This window comes from Vanellus vanellus (assembly GCF_965231255.1).
Source record: "Vanellus vanellus genome assembly, chromosome: 1".
Taxonomy (NCBI): domain Eukaryota; kingdom Metazoa; phylum Chordata; class Aves; order Charadriiformes; family Charadriidae; genus Vanellus; species Vanellus vanellus.
In genome coordinates, this window is record NC_138905.1 from 193896942 (window position 1) to 193917697 (window position 20756).

At 38.6% G+C, this 20756-nt stretch overlaps 1 protein-coding gene across 1 annotated transcript; it reads left to right on the top strand.

The window, feature by feature from the left end:
* The first annotated feature begins 252 nt into the window (after nucleotides 1-252).
* On the top strand, nucleotides 253-19754 carry PROSER1 (proline and serine rich 1). Its single transcript, XM_082498360.1, has 13 exons — nucleotides 253-657; nucleotides 3782-3847; nucleotides 4576-4644; nucleotides 5109-5203; nucleotides 7094-7187; nucleotides 7691-7801; nucleotides 8518-8601; nucleotides 9543-9621; nucleotides 11514-11609; nucleotides 11731-11775; nucleotides 14034-15792; nucleotides 16452-16599; nucleotides 17901-19754. Exons 1-13 carry the CDS (start codon nucleotides 613-615, stop codon nucleotides 18021-18023), a joined length of 2814 nt encoding a protein of 937 aa, XP_082354486.1. The 5' UTR covers nucleotides 253-612; the 3' UTR covers nucleotides 18024-19754.
* The last annotated feature ends 1002 nt before the right edge of the window (nucleotides 19755-20756 follow it).

Genomic DNA, 20756 nt, shown 5'->3' on the forward strand with positions numbered 1-20756 from the left:
TCACAGCAACGCGACGGCAGACAGGCAGGACCGGCCGAGCGGGGCGCCTTGTCGGTGACTCCGGGCTACTCGCCGTGCTCTCTCCTTTCAGGCCACTTCGGCCCGCAGTCCCCGGCGGCTGCTCGGAAGCGCCTCGGCCTCTGACCGCCGGGATCGAAGGGTGGCGGCGCAGCGAGCTATGGGGTGTGAGGGCTCCCCTCAGGCGGGCGCGGGCCGGTCGGGCCTCGGCGCCGCGTGCTGAGGGGAACGGAGCGGTGCGGCGGGGTCGTTGGGCGGCCGCCCCCTCCCTGTGTCTGCCACGGTCTCTCTGCCCCGTGCCCTTCCCTTTCCCTCGCCGGGAGAAGAGTCGGGAACGGTCGTCGGGCGGGCGCGGGTCTCCTCCGCGGCCGGCGGCCTGCCTTTGTCTCTTGCGCCGTGCCCAGCACTGCAGCGGCGTCAGCGCTAAATTCCCAGGGGCCAAGAAGATCCCAGGCTGCCTTTCTTGCCTTGCTTCTTTTTTTTAAATATATTTTTTCCCTGTATGCTTAAAGACTTTCAGTGAAGTTTTTTTGCCTGGATATTATTTTTTTTTTCCTCCATGTTTAAGCATCTTCATTGAATGAACTAATAAAGATGGATAAGAAATCATTTGAAACCGTGCTGGATGAAATTAGAAAGGTAACTTCTCGTTTTGCATGTTAGTTTAACCATTTGGTGGTAGAATATTCCTTTTAATGAACACACCAGGTTAGGTGTTTGTGTTGTTTAATAATCACTTCAGGATTCAATAAGGACTAAATTCCATCTCAGTGGGAAGAGCTATAATCCTGTGTTGCTCGTGTAGCCCTAGTTGTTGTATGTCAGGTATAACCATGTAAAGCTGCTGTTGATGTGTTTGCTTTCTTTGAGATATTTTTATTTTCTCAGAAAACTGAGATTGAATGTCTAGATTGCTACCACTGAGCTAACAGCATGTGCTGGAGGAGTGCTCATTTAAAATAAACACTTGAATAAGTTCATCACAGCATTTTCACTGTCAAGGAAGAAATGCCAAAATAGCCAAGTATCTCTTATTTGGGGGTAGGAGCTGCATTTGCTTGGCCTGACCAGAGATGGGGACCTATAGTGTGAGGTATCCACACTTTTTCTGGTGGTTTAGGAGATACACCACACAAGTATGACATGAGCGGGCTCATTTCTAAACTGCTCTGCTGTCCTTGTTCAAAGCCACATCTCCCACAGTTCAGGAATGTCTACACGCTGTTCTTCAGGATGTGAAATCCTGAGTTTTGATACGTGCTCTGAACGCGCTTGTGCATCTCCTGTTAAGAAACAAAATATCTCCTAGTCATGGGAAGCAGAGATAAGAACTTGGGCTTCCTTGTGTCTGGTAGATGCTCTCATTTCATTTCTTTCTGCGCAGAGGTCTGCTTTTAACAGGAAAGCTAGAGGTTAGTGGTTGGGACAGTTGCACAAATGCTGGAAGTGGAAAAGGGGATAGAAAAAGTGTCTGGATTGTTCAGGACCTCTCAGATTAGTAGAAGTATGGTTCCTGTCTTGCGTGGGAAGTACAAACCTGGGATGACATATTTTGCTGTAGTTAAGCAGAGGTGATTTAAATGTCACAGCGGAACCATTGTGTATCCTGCTAAAGCTGTCTTGGTGTGAAAATGAAGGGCTTCTTTTGGATAAGATTGCCTTATGGCAGAAATGGAATCCTTAATATTTTTGTGAAAGGTGTTTTTTGTTATGATAGGTTGTCTAGGAGAGGTCATTTCCTTTATTTGGACTTGGGTGCTAGAGTTGAGTTGCAGTTCAGCTTCTCATCAGCATGAGATACAGTGATGACTGCAGTTGTAGCAGTATTATTTTGGAACATCTTGAGGTGTAAAACACTGTGCACAAAAGCCCAAGCGAGGAGTCTTTGTTATCACAACTGCACTTACTAATATTTTTACATAAGGTCATGGTCATAAATTCTCCTTTATAAAACATGTTCCATGCTAAAAATCTGACAGCCCTTATAAGATATTTCAGGGCGTGGACTTCCCTCCTAACTTAAGAATTTCTATGGAAAATCTGGTGAAAAAAATCAAGGAACAAATTGCACATGAGTACTTTCTCTGAGAATTGATGGTGGGAGGGAGTAATGTTTCAGATATTACTACTGCAGTGCGGCCCTTCAGAATACGCTCTGTGATTACTAAAGACTTCAAACAAAAGGGGGTCTGACATGTGATTTTAGGCAATTATGTTTCCTGTATGCAATCTGCCTGTATTCCGGTAAACCCAACTTACTGTTGATCTAAGGATCAGTGCTGTGCTGTGTTAACAATAGCTGTGCTGTTCCAGTGTAACATTCATTTTCCAAATGCTTATTTTTATCTTTGTTGCTAGGTCTTTGTTTAAACTTCATTTCTAGCTCTGTGGCAGAACCCTCTTTATTATGTGATTCACTAGTCTGTTGTGTTGGTGTGTTCCGTTTTCAGTCCTACAATTAGCAGGAACGATTATTTAAATGTCTTAATATGTAGCTTAGTTCTGTCTTTCCCAATATACATTTTTTATTATTAAAAAAATAAAGTTTGAGGGGTGTTTTTTTCATAAATACACATAGCAGTGCTTTTTGTTTGTGTTATTATAAAGTCATTCAGTTGATTTAAGGAGGAAGAGTGACATTTGTTTCGTTAAAGAAGTTGCTATATGGCATACCAGGCTTTTTTCCAAAATATGTGAAGAGAGAGAAGAAAAAATGAGCATGAAGAGAGAAGTTCTTTTTCCCCTGTGACTTCAGCATGTCTGGTAGTGTTGGTCTCTTAATGAGGTACAGAAAGGAAGGGGGTTGCCTGAAACAGAATGCGAGTGGGTTTCTGTGCACCTGTGCTACTCACTGTCGGGATGCAGTGGCGGAGAATTTCACGTCTGTGTGGAGGGACAAGGCCATAAAAAGAAGGAATTGGGGTAGGGTTTTGGGCTATTGGGAAGAAGAAATGGGTGCGTGAGTGAAGCTGGAGGTGATCTGAGAATAAACGTGACAGCTAGCAATAGATGGGGCCCTTGGAAACTGGGGAAGAAAGGGATGTGCACGTGTTTTGGGCAGGAATTCAGCTGTTGCCTGTCTTCTTTACATCTTGTGTGTCTTAAAGAGGGAGGAAGCCCTGGCTATTAGGTAGCCCAGGTGGTTAACAAAGCTGTCTTGTCACTAAGTCAAAAGTGGTGGCCGCTACTGCATTAAACCACTCTGCTTCCTTTGTTTTGTACAACTGCATATTGAAGTTTGTACTATGGGAAGGTAATGATAAGACAGCATCACCCTCTGGAGCAATTCACTGAAGTAATAACATGCTCTGCTAATTATTTTACAGGGAACATAGAAAGAGATTGTCCGAATAATCCTCTGTATTATCTTGTTTAATGTAAAGTTAATGTAAATCTTAGAGGCAAAAGGAAGAGTGATGATGCTGTTCTCTCGGTACAGTTTTAAACAAAAAAAGCAAAATGAAATAAAGCAAAAAATGAGTAATTTTTTTTAACCAAAGAGTTAAATTACATCTCTGCTTTTCATTGTTCTTTCAATTATCGAAGGAGTATTCTGTTACTTAGGAATATTGCAGTGTAATTTATGCAAGTGTCACTTTGTAAGGTGACAGAATATTTAATATTTTAATTTTATTTTAATAGTTATTTATATTTAATAATTATATTGATCTATTTTTAAATTAATAGATTATTCTAGCAGATGATTGTGGTATAATTGTAGTTTTTGAGGGACTAATTAAGCGTCTTTTTCTATATATTCTAGGCTGTATTGACTGAATACAAATTAAAAGCTATTGAATATGTTCATGGATACTTTTCTAGTGAACAGGTAAGAGTCAACACTGTAATGGGTTCAATGGGAGCTATTGGTTTTGTGTATTTAGTAATACTGAAAGGCAGTCTCAAATCATACTGAGGCTGATCATATTAGCTTTTTTATTAAATGAGGAGATTTAATTCGCCATTATTATATCAACATTAATCTGTTAACAAAATAACTTGGAACTGTTTTTATCAGAATCATTATATTTTCAATCCTGTTGTGTAGAGAAAATTGGATAAATAGATCATCATCGAATGTAGGATTATTTTGCATGTATTCTCTAAACTGGCATGTAGTAATAATTATCCAACTTATTTTGGTACTATGTAGATTTTTTTTCTTACTTCTTTTTATTCTGGATTGTTTGCTGGTTTTTCGTATGTTTGGTAAATACACTGAGATACTGGAGGTTTATAAGCTTTCTCAGAAAGATTTAATTTTTTTATTCTAATACTGTGGCAGCTGTGCATATATGCAAATATAGAGAGAAGAATAAGTATTTTAAATATTTCCACAGAAAAACTTCATTTCACAACATGGAATTTTTAGGTACCTACTTAGAAGTGCAAAGAACTTTAGATGCTGGTAGGCACTGATGTAATCAGACATCACAGACAGGTGCATGTTTTTTAGCAGAATACCAATATACTGCAAAAATTGAAAGATCATATTGATGCTGTTAGCGTAATTTTTTAACATATATAAAAGATTAATTGAAGGCCTTTCTGTTGCAGGTTGTTGAGTTACTGAGATACTTTTCCTGGGCTGAACCACAGCTCAAGGCAATAAAGGCTTTACAACACGTAAGTTCTTGTGGCATAATCTTGTAGAGTAAGTTTGCTCGCTTAATCTTATTTCAGTTTTGTGATTTCTACTTTTGCAGCTGATAGGTCAAACTATTCTTTAATCTTCAAAGTTTCCTCCTCATCTCTTTATTTTTCAATGGTATCAAACTACGAAACGTCATACTGTTAGCCAGTGTATCTTTTCTGATTAAAGTATCTTTTATTTTCCTGTGTATCACAAGATTAGATGTAGCCCTTTAACTATTGTTAACTTTCCTCGTTTCTCTGCTTTTGGCAAGTGCTTTTTGCAGTTGCTTGTTCAGTATTTAGCGCATAGAATCTCCTTCCCAGTGGGAGGGAGAGAGTGTTAAACGTTTACTGAAATGCGTGATATGAAGCTGTTACTGAGTAGCATTCTGGGTTTAAAATAATTGTAGTGTCTTATTTTATATACAATTTTTTATTTCTTGCTTACTTGGCAGAAAATAGTGGCAGTTCCTGCATCGAAAATGGTTAATATTCTCAACTGCTTCACATTCAGTAAAGATAAACTTATTGCCCTTGAAATCTTAGCTTCGTAAGTATCTCTCATGTTATATTTCCTTTAGTTGTATTGTTTTTATTGATGTTTCAGTATATAAAACTTAAGATACTTCTAGAAGGAAGCACTGGGGCCAGTTAAGGTAAAGCACAAATCCATTATTGATGGGGCTGTAAAAAGAATAATTAGATGGAGACATTGTGAAAAATTCCATAGTTTATCTGAGTCTTGAGCATGCTGCTATGTGGGCTTCTGCCTGCTGGAAAAATGCCAATTTGCCAATATTTTTACAGCGGTCTTCAAATCTTGTAGAGAATGAAGAGGGCCTTAAGCTTATTTCTGCTCACTGAAATGTAAAAGGCTTGAGACCAGAGTATTCTGGGCATTGCTCCTTTTGCATTTCAAAAGCCCTCTAAATACTACGTGTGTTAAAATGAGTTAAGTAAATACATCTCTTAAATTGACAAATTTTATTTACAAATCCAATGCATAGACATTCTAATGGTATGTTTACACAGAAAGTCAAGGTGTTTTACTGAACACAGCTTCTTCAAAGGATCTACATTTTACTTATATCTATATTGGAACTTTTCTGCCTGGCGTGGGGGATTTATTATATGAATTGTTCTGTTTTGTTTTTTTGCTTTTTTTTTCTTGCTTAAAGTATATCTGCCTTGCATATGAATGCTATATATTACAGCCAGCTTGAACATTTGGGGGCATATAAATTCATTATATAAATATGCATAGAACAAATGAGACTGAAGACATAGACATGATCTTGCTTTCAGAGTTGAGCTTTAAAAAGCTGTATGAATGCTTCTAGTCTCTTTCAGACCAAGACAAAACAGGGTAGCCTGAAGGAAGTTCAGTGGCGCATTAAACTAACCTGTTCTACTTCTTGAAATGAGATTGGAGCTTATAGACTCTTTAGTTGCTACACTTCAGCTGGTGTGGGGAAAGCGTGGTAACTTCTTTAGCTGTTGAATTTCTGCAGTGCAAGAGCATAATAAAGGAGTCATGATACAGAAATCCTAACCCCAATCTATGTGCTGCTTACTTTGCTACTCAAAACTAGAGAACAAAGCTGAAAGTTCATTCACATTTTAATACCATTCTTTGAGGTGTTTTTCATGTCTTTGTTCAACATTCTGCTGATTCCATTTCTTCTAATATTCTCCTTTTCGAAGTCCTCCTTTTGGGGGCTGTATTGTATTGCCAGTAGTTTGCACGGGGCAGGTAATGTTCGACAGTAGTAAAGGTGCTGTGGTCAGGGTTTTGAAAAAGGCAGGTAGAATTAGGCATTAGGCTCCTTGTACTTTCACATTTTGTTGTTCTCTTTGGTATGCCTAGTGTTATTTTTGGGAGAGGAGCAACAAAAGAGAAAGGGTACTTTTTGGAACTGCGTGAAGGGTTTCACTAGCTCTCTGCAGAACACAGCGAGAATTGCCAGAAGTTTCATCTTTTTCATTCGGGAATAAATGAGATGAAAATTTGTTTCTCTACCAGTCTAGCAGAAAACAGTGGCAAACTGAGTAGCTGCTGCGTTTCTGCTGTGCTGGGAATTGTGTGCTAGTAGCAATTAAAGCTTTCTAATGAACTGTTGTGATGCAAAATTCGTTTTGTCAACATAGTTATTTTTGACATAAAGTTTAGCTATCATTGTCCATTGCTCCATATTGATATTTAATTCTAATACTCTGTATTGATATTTAATTGTAATACCATGTTTCACTTACAGGTATGAAGTCCCTATTTAAGCACATTGTTTAAAAACAATTGTAATATTATGATCTGAACTGATTATGTTTTTTTAATGTACTGTTGGGCACTGGCTGAATAAGTGTTGATCACTTCCCAGTAGTGCATTATTTCTGATAAGCATATGGAACGACAGTAATCATCTGTGAACATCTTTATTTATAGCAACATTGTTGATGCTCAGAATTATCGCCTTATTGAAGATCTGTTCAGAATTAATATGTCAGAGAAGAAAAGATGCAGAAGAATTCTTGAACAGGTAGTCAAGATACTCCAGTATCCTTGATTCTGTCACAGTATTGTTTTCACCCTTATGGTCATTGTTGGGTCAGAACTTATCATAAGGACTGCTGAGAACTACTGGTGAAAGACAAGCTGAAAGAAGCAGCTGCAAAAATATAAGAGCTATGTAATACATGTGTGAAAAAAGGGGAAGTTTCTGTCAGGCATTAGGATCATATGGAAAAAGGGGCACGGAATTGCAACCAATGCTGAAGGAAACAGTCTGCATGTATTTTAGAGAACATCAAGTGCTTAATCCCAAATTCAGCAGAAGCAGAGGTGGTCTGAGTTATTCAAAACAAAGGGGACTTTGGCAGAACCTCTCACTATTTGCACTATTTGGGAAGAAGATTTGAGGCAAAGCTTTGAATTGTTCCATGTAGGTTGGTCCATGCAGTCCAAGTGTCATGAAATAGTAATTTGTTTCTTTAAAGCATTGAATTGGATAGGAAATAGTGTTCTTTGTTGATTATTTTGCAGGCTTCAAAAACGGGTTGTAAAGCTCCTCATGCTATGATATCATCCTGTGGCATGATTCCCGGCAACCCATATCCCAAGGGCAAACCAAGCCGCATAAATGGAATTTTCCCAGTAAGCATGATCCTATGCTTTTGCTTTTCATAATGTCCTTGATTTAGGATTCACCATAGTATAAACAAAACCAGGATTCATATATATATGGAAGAAGGAGTGCAATCAAACGCAATGGTTTTGGTGGTTTTTTTTGTACCCCATTACATATTTCCAGGGAACTTGCATTATTTTTATTTGTCCATTCTTTCTATGATGCTTTCAGTAAAGATTACTGCATAAATAAAACATTGTTCATATAAGACAAACATTGTAAACTCCAGCAATATTTGCCAGAATAGGGAGAGGTATAAATAACCTTACTGGTAGGTTGATAAGGTGAGCTAATATGGTCACTGCAGTAACACTGCTAATTTTAGTGCAGTTCTCTAACAACCATGTTAAGTATTTCCTGTGAATAATTTAAGGGACTGCAAAATGTAAGTTATCACGTCCACAAATCAAAATGCAGAATTCTAATTATGTCAGAAACATGGACTGTTTAATACATATCTCTTTACAAAAGCTCAGTGTTATAAACCAAGCTATTGGAATGCTCTTACTTATCATTTTACAAGCCTAGAACAGTTTCTTTTTCCCAACAAACATGGTTGAGTATCACTTTCAGAATAAGCAAAAACTCAAATGTAGTTTAGAAAAAAAAAAAATTACAGAAATTCTATAGCAAGATTTGCTTTTAAATTAATTCTTAATAGTTTAATTTTCTTTTGTTTCAGGGAACCCCTATCAAAAAGGATACAGAAGAATGCACTAATGAAGGAAAGGGAATAGCAGCTCGTATACTTGGACCATCCAAACCAGTACGTCTAATAAATGATTAAATAAATAAAACTTAAAAAAAAAAATCCAGCCACTGGCTAGTTCAGTGAGGCTTTTATATAAAATGCTGTTATGTTGCAAGAAGGCTGTAGGGCAGCAATTTAAACAAAGCTAAACTTCTACAATAAGGATAATATGACCTAGTATTTTTTTATTTAACTTGAAAAGAACCTCTGGTTTATATCTGTGGGGTATAAGGTTCTCTAGTGAATACAATGTGTGTTCATTTGAAGGCAGAATTTAAATTACAGTAGCAGAAGACAAAACTAAAAGCATTTTTAGTAGTTCATCATGAGCTAGTGGAAGTTTTAGATAGAAATACGTGCAATTTTTTTATTACAATCTCTGAGGGTTTCCCACATGAACATAAAAAATGCCTGCATCTCAGAAACTTGAATTACAGCAGTGCCTTAGAAGGAGGTTCTTGTTTCTTAACAGCACAGCTGATCTGTATTTCAAAATTTTTAAGCATGTGGGACAAACTTTCGGTGAGCCTGGTACTACTTTGAAGTATTGTCCAAATGTTTTATTTTCACTTCTGTTATGAGATGTTTCTCACTAAGCTGTAGGGGCAGGTAACTTCGTAATTATTTGTTAGTTTTAAATCTGCTAAATCTTTAAAATGAGAGGTCAGGCAATGATTGCAGAGTGTGAAAACTGCAAGGCAGGAAGGAGTTTCCTTTCCTACCTGTGTTCAGTGTTATTTTAAAATCTAAAGGTATCCTAGTGATGTTTGTTTCATTCTTCTCAGGAAGAGTGAAATATTTGCAGTCACTGGATATTATGAAGAAATTTGATATCACATATTTTTTCCAGTGAAGAACAGCTGTCTGTAGTAGTATCTTAATGTTGACTTTTTGTATGAGAAACATTAGGTAATGCTTTCACTATTGCTTCTTCTGTTTGTTTTTTGCTTATGTAGGCTCCATCAACCTATAATCCACACAAACCAGTTCCATACCCCATCCCACCATGTCGGCCACACGCAACTATTGCACCAAGTAAGGCTTTTATGTGTTTTAGCTTGATGCTATTGTTTCATCCATTTTCTCTTTAAGTAATAAGTGTCAAGTGTCAGTTTCTCTGACCACAACCATATCTGGAATTGGCTTGTGCTCCCTAAGCTTGCTCTGGGTACTGATTTCTACCTCTTCCTGTCATGACTGCACAGTTGATAAAAAGAGGAATATATTGTATTCTTTTTCCAACATCCACATCATAAGCAAAATTCACAATCCTGTTCTGATGACAAAATATTTCATTTCTGGGAGGCATTGCGCACGTTAGACAAGACTAGGGTTGTGCCTTTGTTGTAATGTTTCACCAAGATTTGAGCTTTGGCTTGACAAGTATATTGGCTTGTTGCTTTTGTACCAAACTTAGGATATGGTCAAGCACAGCCCTGAATTGGGTGGAAATATGTAGGACCGTTGCCTTCAGCTTTACTTTCTCTCCCTCACAATGGAGAGAAAACAGGTTCCCTAGAGAAAAGTTTAGGCATGTAAATTTCAGTCTCAGAAGGGGCATAGTGATTGCCTTTTCCTGTGTTTGGTCTGCCTGTTCCTAGCCTTCTGCCTCAGGTAAGATTGAGTCTTTCTCTGTAAACTCCTCTATTTGCTCTGCTGCATCAGTTGTTTGATTCCAGACACTTTTGGAAAAGAGCGTGACAATTGCTATTTCTTTGGAAGATGAGGTTGGAGTACTTATATAGTCAGACTCTGGTCTTTTTGAGCAGCAGCTGAAAGTTTTTCCTAATCTTGCCATTTTGTACTGCAAAACAAGGAGTGCTCTGGTTAGGAAGCTTGCTTTTCACCGATATTTGGGATTTTAGGGAGTTTTTAAGGTATTTGATAAGAAAGTGTGGTAGAGCTCTTAGTATGCCTGTTGAAGGGTGAGTCATCTAACCAACTTGATGTCTGCCACTCTGTAGTCAGTTTGGAAAAATTGGTACTACCAGTGGCTAAACTAAATCTGATGATATGTGCTCTAGAAATTACTTGCTCCCGAGAGAATGTACAGGGAACTTGTAGACGAGCTCAAATTTATATTAAACAAATCCTATCCAAAGGAAGTTAGAGCACAGAAAGTATGGAATCAGAAAGGAGTTACTTATGACAAATTACTGCACTTTGAGTAATGTTCAAGTGCTGCCTTTTCCCATGAAGTGTAAGTTCTTATGGTCTTAAAATATTCATTTAGGACCACTGTGAAGTGTATTTATGTTCCTAGGATTTGAATTCTGATGTTCTTCATCAGAACTGTATGCCACAGCTATGCAACAGTTTGAGTTGCTCCAAAGAATAAGGGAGGAAAAAAAGCTATTTTTTATATGTGAAGTACAGTAAGTATTTTATATTAAAATAATTTGCTAACCCACTTGAATTTCTTAACATTTAAAGAAACATTGAATGACAGACTAAGTATTTGAGATGGGACGTTTTTTTCTGAATTTTCTGACTGGTGTTGGAAGGCTGGTCATGGTCACTGGTGTATGTTTGGCTCTTTTCTTTGTAAAGGCTTTAATGTTAAAGGAAGAGTCGCAACAGCCTTTGAGTTAGGAATAGAAAAAGAACAAATGGTGCTGCAGACACTATGAATCACTCCTCCCCTTTGAGTTTTTCAGGCAAAAAGGAACTGAAAGCAATTGAAACCTGACTTTTTCAGGCTCTTTCAAGAGAAGTGCCCTTACTAAAATTTGTATCATGATGCATGTCACTCAGGCAGACATTGGCAAAAGCCAGCAACCAGCCTGGATGATTAACTGGTCTGGCTTTTTGGTGAAGGAATGTCTTACAATCTTGAAAATGTTCTTTTAAAGGAAAAGACACTTACTGGTTCATTTAGATATGGGTTCTTCTGACAACTGAGATGTGTATTGCATTTGTTCTTTTAGGTGCTTACAACAATGCTGGCTTAGTTCCAATGGCTAATGTCATAGCTCCAGGCTTACCTGCCCCTCCCCCATACACTGCTAATCAAGTGGTATCAGGTAAAGCATGCATACCTTTAAAAATGTTGATGGTATTTTTTCTAATTCATTATTATGAATGGATGATTCACTGCTGGAGTTTCATTTGCTTTTAAATAACAAGCTGTTGTTCTCTGTTTAGAAAATGAAGACCTTTCCGGTCAGGCAAAACCTTCCCAAAATCAAGGTAAATTGCAAATCCACAGGGGGATTTTTGTGTTGATTGTTACTTGTTCAGAAAATGTAAACAACTTACTTGTTTAGTGGGATTTTCATAAGCCTCTAAGTATTTAACTGCTGTTGGAGACAAGATCCCTTGAGAGTTGCAGAAAAAATAATCTCAGGCATTTGGCACTTAGAAGCATGGAAACATTAAAATTCGGCCTTTTGTCTTAGCACATTAAGGTTTTATATTCTTCAGCATATAAGTATGTGAGAAATCTTATAAAAAACTAAATCTAAATACGCTTTGCAATGTAGTGCACTGAAACACTTCATTAATGTCTTTGCAGTCATTAAAACTTTGGACATCTATTTGAAAACTTATTCACATTTTTATTTCATATATTAGTTGCAATGAGAAGCTAGGAATACAAGAGAGACAGATCCTTTGTTTATAGTTTGTTGAAATCCATGTATAGAATGTCTTATCCCAGACTGTAACATCCAACTATGTCTACCTGCACTTTTGTCTTACCCTTTAAATTCCAGTTCTTTTTGCAGAGGAGAGAGTGGTCCATTGTTTTTGTCTCTATTTGTGTGGTACTTTGTATGCTTTGTACACCTAGTACAAATCATAGTAATAAGTCCTGTTATTAACTACTTATACAAAAGCTTTGATAATACTTTGTTAGGTTTGACAATTAGAAACTGAGAATCTACTAACTGTTGATTCAGGCATATTAACAAATACCCAAAATAGATAAAATGACCATGATAAGTTTAGCTCCTGTAAATATTTCTAGGAAAGAAAAAAGTTATGCTTTGTCTTTTCTCCTCTATACCCAGGGGTGGTTCTACAGAAATGTTACTGTTTCAAAGAATCCCTTTATGCATATGTATACCCCTTTAACTGTGCATGTATTTACAAGGTAGTTTATACAGCTAAATGAATGCAGTGTAAGGAGTAAAATCTCTTAGGAGGAGAAATTCAGTAATAGCTCTGAGTCTTTGGGTCATATTGTATTTCTCTGGTGATTATCTTGGCTGTCAGGATTAACAACTGCGATCTTTAGGATTGGAAACAGGATGAGAAAAGGACAGAATCCAGAGCCGAGCAATCTGGGTCTAGGTTTTTGGAAAAGAATGTGTAAAAGGGAATAGTTTGTTTGCAAACTTGCTAGTTTTAGAGTTTCAAGTTACATAAAACAGAAGTTTGTCATATCAATTCAGGTCCAAGATTTTAAAGATTCCAGGTTTATGTGTGTATATGTAGAATTTGGGCAACGGGTGATGAGTTTGACTGGTTGGATCAGTGATTTGCTTACAGTTGAACAGATTATTTTAAAAGTAAAATAAAGCACGGGGGTTGTTTGAGAGGAATGATTAATTAACACATTCATATTCCACAGGAAAGTAGATAGAGGCATATCAAGGTTCTTGACATGCCAGTGTTCATAAATGCAGCTTCATTCCATTAACCCCCCACATCCCCATTTGCAGTGTGCCTGCCTGTTTTCCTCCAGCTTGACTGATATCTCTTTGACTTATTTTGTAGGATTGATATAAGCTGATATTCCTAGTGGCAGGTGCTTGCCTTGATTATAGACACCTGACTTCAGACTTATAGAAATATTTGTTGATAAGGTCAAGTGCCAATGTTAGTTTAATACTCTAGTGTGATACATGAATTTAAAGGTGTACTTTCTTAGAATCAAAATCTGAAGGAAACACAGTGAAGAGAATGACCTGATTTTGAAGGAAAGAAAAATACCAGCATCTGAAATCAGCTTTCTTCAGTTGTTCACTAAACTTCTCTGAAATCATGATACATTGAATTAACTGGTTCTGAAGGAAATTCTGACCTTCAGTGACAGTGGATGCAGAGGAGCCCAGGTGATCTGATGCCAATGGAATATTAGATCTGGTTTGGGTACTGCCAGACGTTAGGGACTAGAGGGAGGGTGTTTACCTGTATCACTTAGACATTCTTACAGAGTATATTTGAGTGTCTAAATGTCTTGCATGAGATCATGAAGAGGTAGCAGATGTCACAAAGTGTTTTAAGGAGTGGTAGCCTACATGATGTACTACTTGTGTGATGTGTTCGTCCGTACCTTTTTGTTTTGTTTTCATAGGCTCCAGTGTTCACTGTTTATATATGGACATTATATGTTAGCTATTGCCTGTGTACCATATTTTGAAATGCTGTATAAAATGTGTTTGTGTTGATTTCAAACATTTCTGACAGTTTCAAGTATTCTTACCAGTTTTGTTTCTTTGCAGCTTTTTCTGCACAAGCGAATCAGCTCTTTACTCCTCATGGTTCTAATCCTTCAACACCTGCTGCTACTCCAGTCCCTACCCCATCACCTGTCAAGGCAATAAGCCATCCATTAGCACCTGCAACTCCACTCATATCTGGGATGAACATGTCTACCCCTGTCCTTCCTGTTTTCCCAGGACAGGTCTCCTCTTCCATCCATACATCTCAGCCATCCACCCCAACCCCTACTGTCATCAAATCCCTTTCATTGCCTGGTGTTCCTGTCACATCTGTTCACAGTGCAACCTCTACCCCTATCCCTGCAGTTTTTTCTGGGCTGGCTTCTATACCCACTGCTACGCCAGCTCCGCAAGGTTCTTCCACGCCATGCGCCACACCTGCACCTAGTGAAGCTTTCGCATCTGCTACTGCACCATTTGCTGGCCTCCCGTTCTCTGCAACCTCTTCAATTGCTTCCGCTAATAATCCCACTCCATTGTCATCAGTTTTTGCTGGCCTCCCTTTGTCCTTGCCTCCCAACGCCCAAGGGATTTCTAGTCCCGTTCCATCTACAATTGCTAATTCTCCTGCCACTACCATTCCTGGTTCACTTACCTTGCCTAACCCAATTTTGTCTGTCTTAAAGGGGTTTCTGACATCAAATGACACTTCATTAATCAATTCATCTGCTTTACCTTCTGCTATGACAAGTGAGCTTGCTTCTTTATCTGCTCTTGCTAATCAAAGCTCTGACCCTCCCACTTCCTCTGTCAACAAATGCTATACTCCATCAGCCACCCCCACCCCACAGCGTTCCTCCACACCTGGGCTGGCCATTTTTCCAGGTCTTCCATCCCCATCTGTGGCCAATTCTAGTTCCACTCCAACACTGCCTGCACAGTCACCTTTAACCACCTCGCCATCGATTATGCCCGTCAACTGTGGCTCATCAGCCTCCCTCTTGCATGGCACAAGCCCTACTAATCCTGATCAGCAGCTGTCATCAGCCCCAGCTGCCACAAGTATCCCAGTTCTGGTCAAAACGGAACCTATAAGTCCTACCCTTTCGGCCTTCAAAGGTCCTTCTCATTCAGGTGGCCCTTCTCACAGCACTATAGGACTGTCAGCGCTTGGGCGTGCATACACCTCAGCAGCTTCAGTGCCAGTCAGTTTACCTAGTTCCCTGAATCCAGCACTGTCAGGTCTCTCCTCTTTGGGTGCTCCTCTAAACAATTCCAGTTCTCTGGCTTCCATTTCCCTCACCCCACATGGCTCCTCTGCTCCCATTGCCCCCGTGTTCAATGGACTTCCTCCTTTTACGTCTCTAACCAGTAACTTTGCTTTTACTGGTAATCCAGCACTTACGCCACCCGTCACTCTCCCAGGGTCTTTGTTAGCTACTCCGTCTACAACCGCTTCAGCCGTGTCTGCCCCTCATGTGAGTTCCACTGCCGCCGTACTCTCAGGACTCGCCGCCTCAGCAACAGTCTCTGCTCCACCCTTCTCGCTTAACTTGTCCAGTGCCGTCCCTTCCCTTTTTTCTGTTGCCCAGGGACCTCTGGGATCATCAAACCCATCCTTCCCTGGTTTTCCTGTCTCTAACACACCCTCTGTCACTCCTGCTCTCCCTTCTTTCCCTGGCCTCCAGGCATCTTCTGCAGTAGCAGCAGTTGCACCGTTGCCGGCAGCTGCCACAGCCCCATCTCCGGCTCCGGTCCTGCCAGGGTTTGCCTCGGCCTTTAGCTCAAACTTCAACTCTGCACTTGTTGCACAGGCTGGGTATGTTTCTGTTTCTGAAGGAGGTCAGAACCATTTCTTTTTCTCTTGAAAAACACTGATTTTATTTTAGGCATAGACATTATTTTCACTCTTAGTAATTACAGTTAATTTTTAAAGTTAGTTCACCAGTAGATTTCCACCTGTCTTTAGAAACTGATAGAGTAGTTAGTAAATAGGTTGTCCTCAGTAGTCCCCATTAGGAGAGTCTAATCCAGTGAGGTGCTTAGTGATCTTATTTCCCAGATGAGGATACTTGGCACCTCCTAGGCTTTTACAAGAATGGATTCCACGTGGGCATCCATTGACACATCCAGGTAATAGCAGACAATATCTTAGATGTTCCTATGTTTTAAGGAAGTACTCAGCATTAACTTTTGTCTGTAAAGTTTTTTTTGTGTGCAAACTATAGGCACAGCCAAGGTACAAAAATTTCTGAGTTCCCTTCGTAGGTGTGCTCCAGACAGTCTTGGTCTGTGTGTGCATGAGTAATTCGTAGGTGGGTAGAGACTGGGCTTCTGTTTGGAAATTCTGGCCTTAATGAGGTTTAGAAAAAGAGGTGCTTTTCTAATTTATGTAGACATAAGCTTATAGAGCGAGAAACATAGATAAAACACGATGCAGATGTTCCTAATAATAGCCGCATCTTAATATTCTTTCAGCTTGACTTCTGGACTACAGACACCGGGAAATGCAGTTTTTCCTGGTCTTTTATCTCTCCCTGGTATCCCTGGCTTTCCCCAAAGTGCCGCACAGTCTTCCTTACAGGAATTGCAGCATAGTGCGGCTGCACAGTCAGCACTACTACAGGTAACATGCCTATTTATTAATACTATTTTGCTTCCAGTGATCGTTTTAGCGTGTAGCTACATGTTAACTTCTTGGGAGTAGTTTAAGTAAGTAAATGGTTAAAACCACTAACCTGTTTGAGAACTGATTATGAGGATGATGATAACAACACATATTAACTTCTTACTCAAGGCCAATGTACAGTGCTTCTGGACATTATGAACGTGAAAAGGAAAAGACATGCAAGTGGAATTTTTGCTAGGTTTGTGTTAAATCTAATGAGCTGATCACGTAGTTGCAAAATTTATACTCAGTTCCAGTTTGACATTTTAATACTTCAAGATTTATGTGGAAAACTGCTTTGTTGTGGGTTATGTGCTGCTCTACATATGCAATCAGATTATCTTGAATTTGTGTCTGCTGTGGTTGTGCCTTTCTCTTGATAGTTCCCACAAATACAATTGTTGCAATACAAGCTTGAGGTGGCTTTAGGTAGTGTGTAGTTCCATCACCTCTCTTGTCCATGAAACAACTTGTTTCAGTCGTCAACCTACCTAAGTTAACTGAAACTATCATCAGAGTTTGTATTTAGATGTTTAGTTTGCCTTTTGTTTAAAATAAGCCTCTGTACAGATTAAGGATTCTACTAGGAAATTTGTCTTTCTCTACAAAATACTAAAAGAGGCGGTTGAGTGTCTTGAATTAACGTTTTCTCTCTTCTGTGATACATCAATTTTTGAAATGGAGCATGTGTCTTAAGTACTGTTCAATAGACAGAATATTGTCAGGTATCTTTTGAATATCAGGTAAAATAGATTGGCAAAAACAAATTACTTGGTCTCAGCCGTGCTACTTTTGCAGCTCAGGAATTTATTTATTCTGTAGAAATCTGTGTACACAGATTGCATTGAGGTGTTCACAAGTTCCAATCACTAAAATAAACACTTTAGCTACTCAAGCAATGAAGATAAAGAAAGTTCAAAGTCAGTGAAATACTACAGCCCCTGATTAAGTTATGCCCTCCAAATCAGCTGTGGCTTACTCCACTGGAAAGCAAATGCCATTAACGCTTCTTCATTTTTCCTCTTAATCCAAATGCTTTCCTCGTTCTCCGGTGTTTCAGAGCCATAGTTGCACTACAGTTTAACATCTGCGTAGAGGTGCATTGCTCATCTCTTTTCTTTGCATACTTCAGATGATACTTTGTTTGTTTTGGCTTGAGTAGGACTGGTATTTATGCCTGAAGTTTTGCTTGATTTAGATTTTTGTTTGTTTCTTTGTTTTTACCAGTGCTGTTTCCTAACTTCTTCTCTTCCTTGAAGGCACATTCTGCTTCTGCTCTGGAGAACTATACAGCTCAGCCTGAAGGTTTTGCTAATTATCCATCAACACCAGGAACACCATTTTCATTGCAGACAAGCCTGCCCCAGAGTGGATGGCAATAAGTACCAGACATTTTTAAAGACTGCAGTGGTTGCTTGACAGAGCCTGATCCTATTCACTTTGAAGGCTGTCTCCACATTAGTGGGAGCATGGTCTGAATTGGGGAAAGAGTGGGAAAACATGAGGGTAAAATGATTCCAGGAGGCTGTGTCAGATGTCAAACTTAATTTGTGATTGCATTTAATTGATTCAGGGTCTGATCCTGTGAATTGCTGAGCATCCTTGACTCTCCTTTTAGCTTATGAGTTGAATGTTTGGTGTCTTACAGGATCAGGAACATTCAAACAGATGCTTATGTAAATAGAGCAACTGGCTGTCAAACTGAATAGGGAGAACAAGTATGCCTAATAGTGTGTATAAGCACCTATCCTTGTGTTACGTTTTGTATGGTATATGTGGTTAGTATAGAATGAGATCTAGATGGAAACTAGATACTTAAAGCTGTAGACGATCTTTCATCTAGATGCACACTTCTTGTGTGTGCATAGATCAAGGTCAGTTTATGGTTCTTCGACTCTTTTCTTCGTATATGTGAGGTTCTCCTGTTAGCATCAGCAGTATGTTAAGGGGAGGAGCAGTATGTTAAGAGATCCGAGGGGTGTGCGGGTTTTCTTACGCTTTGAAATATTGTCATGGGCTTGCCGCTAAATTGAGTACTCCTTGGGCTGAATCTGAACAGGAGAGCTAGGAAATGATGCTGTACTGTATTTGGGTAGACATGGATTATGTTTTACTGGAGTATGGTTTAGCTAGTTGAGAATATGTCTTTCCAAAGTACATAAAAGCATTTTAATTTGCCTCTAAAATAATGTTCCATAACGTTCTCCCTGCCCCCACACCTCTCTGTGAATGAAATAATTGTACTGCGGATAGGCTGCCTATCCGGCACTTTTGACTGCAGACTTTTGTGAATGTTTACAGACATGGGTCAAGTTCTTCTCTCCCTTATACTCATAAACTCACTTCTTCTCTATACACTTTTCAGCTATAAACCACAACTCGATGGTGCTTATGTTACCCTGTGAATATAAGTGGGAGCAGAATTTGGACCATGGATTTTTTTAGTATTTTTCCTTGGAAAATGTACATGATTTTAAAGGCATATAGCTAAATTAACTGTATTGGTTAGGAAGGGTTATGGCGCAGCATATAGAAAGGTCTTGCTTTGTTAGTGAAATTCGGTTGTGCACTCTTCTAATAATGTTAGTACCTGTGGCAATGTGTAACACATCATCGAATATCATCTATTTAAGATAAACTCTTGATTGTTTTCTAGAGACGATAGAGATGAATGATATTCAATGCTGTGATTAAATTAAAACGTAGAGGATACTATACTGTAGAAAAGCTCTGCACCTAGAGTTTTACTTTTTTAAAGATGAATTCTGCTGGGAGATGTTGCTAATGTATTTTCTTTCAAGATGTGAACAAACTTTTTTAGAACATTAACGGAAATTCCTGTATTGGTTTTTAACACAGTTTTTTTAAATAAAAAGTTTACAGTCATGGCAAAAAGGCTTTACTGACTATTGACATATTTGCCTAGAATACGGATGAATAAACTTGTTTTTACTAAGACACTTCCTAATGTTTGATCTTGCTTATGCTGTTTCTTTATGATGCAGAATTATATACTGGATTATAAAATTGGTTTCCTAATAAGCAGCAATAGAAATATCCTATGAAGTGTTTAGATAAAATATTTAAATAATGTCCTCGGTATTGTGTCAGCAGTTGGGGAGTCTTGCATTTTAATAATCAAATTTACATATTACTTTGAACATAAAGATAAAAACATACTGCATTTTCAGATTTCTTTATTTTGTGAAACCTGTTGAATTCTAATGATTCTCCACTCTGAACTGCTTTTAAAATCAGTGCCTTATATCTTGACTCAAGAAATCTGTGGAAAAAATTTCAACCGTCTTTCATTACACTTTTCTTCTTATCCTTTTCATGACTTTTTCTTTGTAGACTTGTAGATCAATTGGAGAAGGAGAAAATAAAAATATAGGTATCTTTTCAAGAGTAAATTGGCTTTTGTCCCATAGATGTGAATGTAAAATAGTTCAAATTCAGTAAGCATTTAACCTTGCTGAGGTGCTGAGTTTGATCTCTGATTTGAGTCCTAGTTTCTCCATCAAGCAATCAAAGATTAAACTAATTCACATTACCTTGTAGTCAAAACCAAGTACCAAACGCCAGCTATTATGCAGTGTTCTATGAAAAAGTAGGCAGTTTGTACGTCTTGTTTCTGAAAAGGTCTATTGAGCGGTCATGGGGTATGGGTGGTCGTTTTTTTCAGTCTGAACATGAGACAACTCAAAGATACCCAAGAGACTGCGAAGCCCTGTTTCTCCGAATGAAAACAGGTGAGAAGTAGTGAATATCCACTCTAATAAATGCTGTTCTCCTGGAACAATGTACTTCCTAAGTGGTGTCTAGGCACTTTACCCAGAAAAGACTATTTTGTGCACAGCTGGTGTAGTTTTACATAGAAGCTCATCATCAGTGTTAGACAAGTGAACAAAAAGGCTAAGAAGCATTAAGCTGTCAATTTTTTTTTGTCTGGAATGGGCTTCCTCGTTCTTACCGAATCATATTGAGCAGGATTTTGTAAATTGAACTTTGCAGTGGTTAGGATTAAGCTGAGTTTCAATTTCTTGATGTAAAATTGTTTTTCATTAATTTTTTTCTCTTCAGGAATAAAGTCTGTGTTCTGCATTGCAGCACAT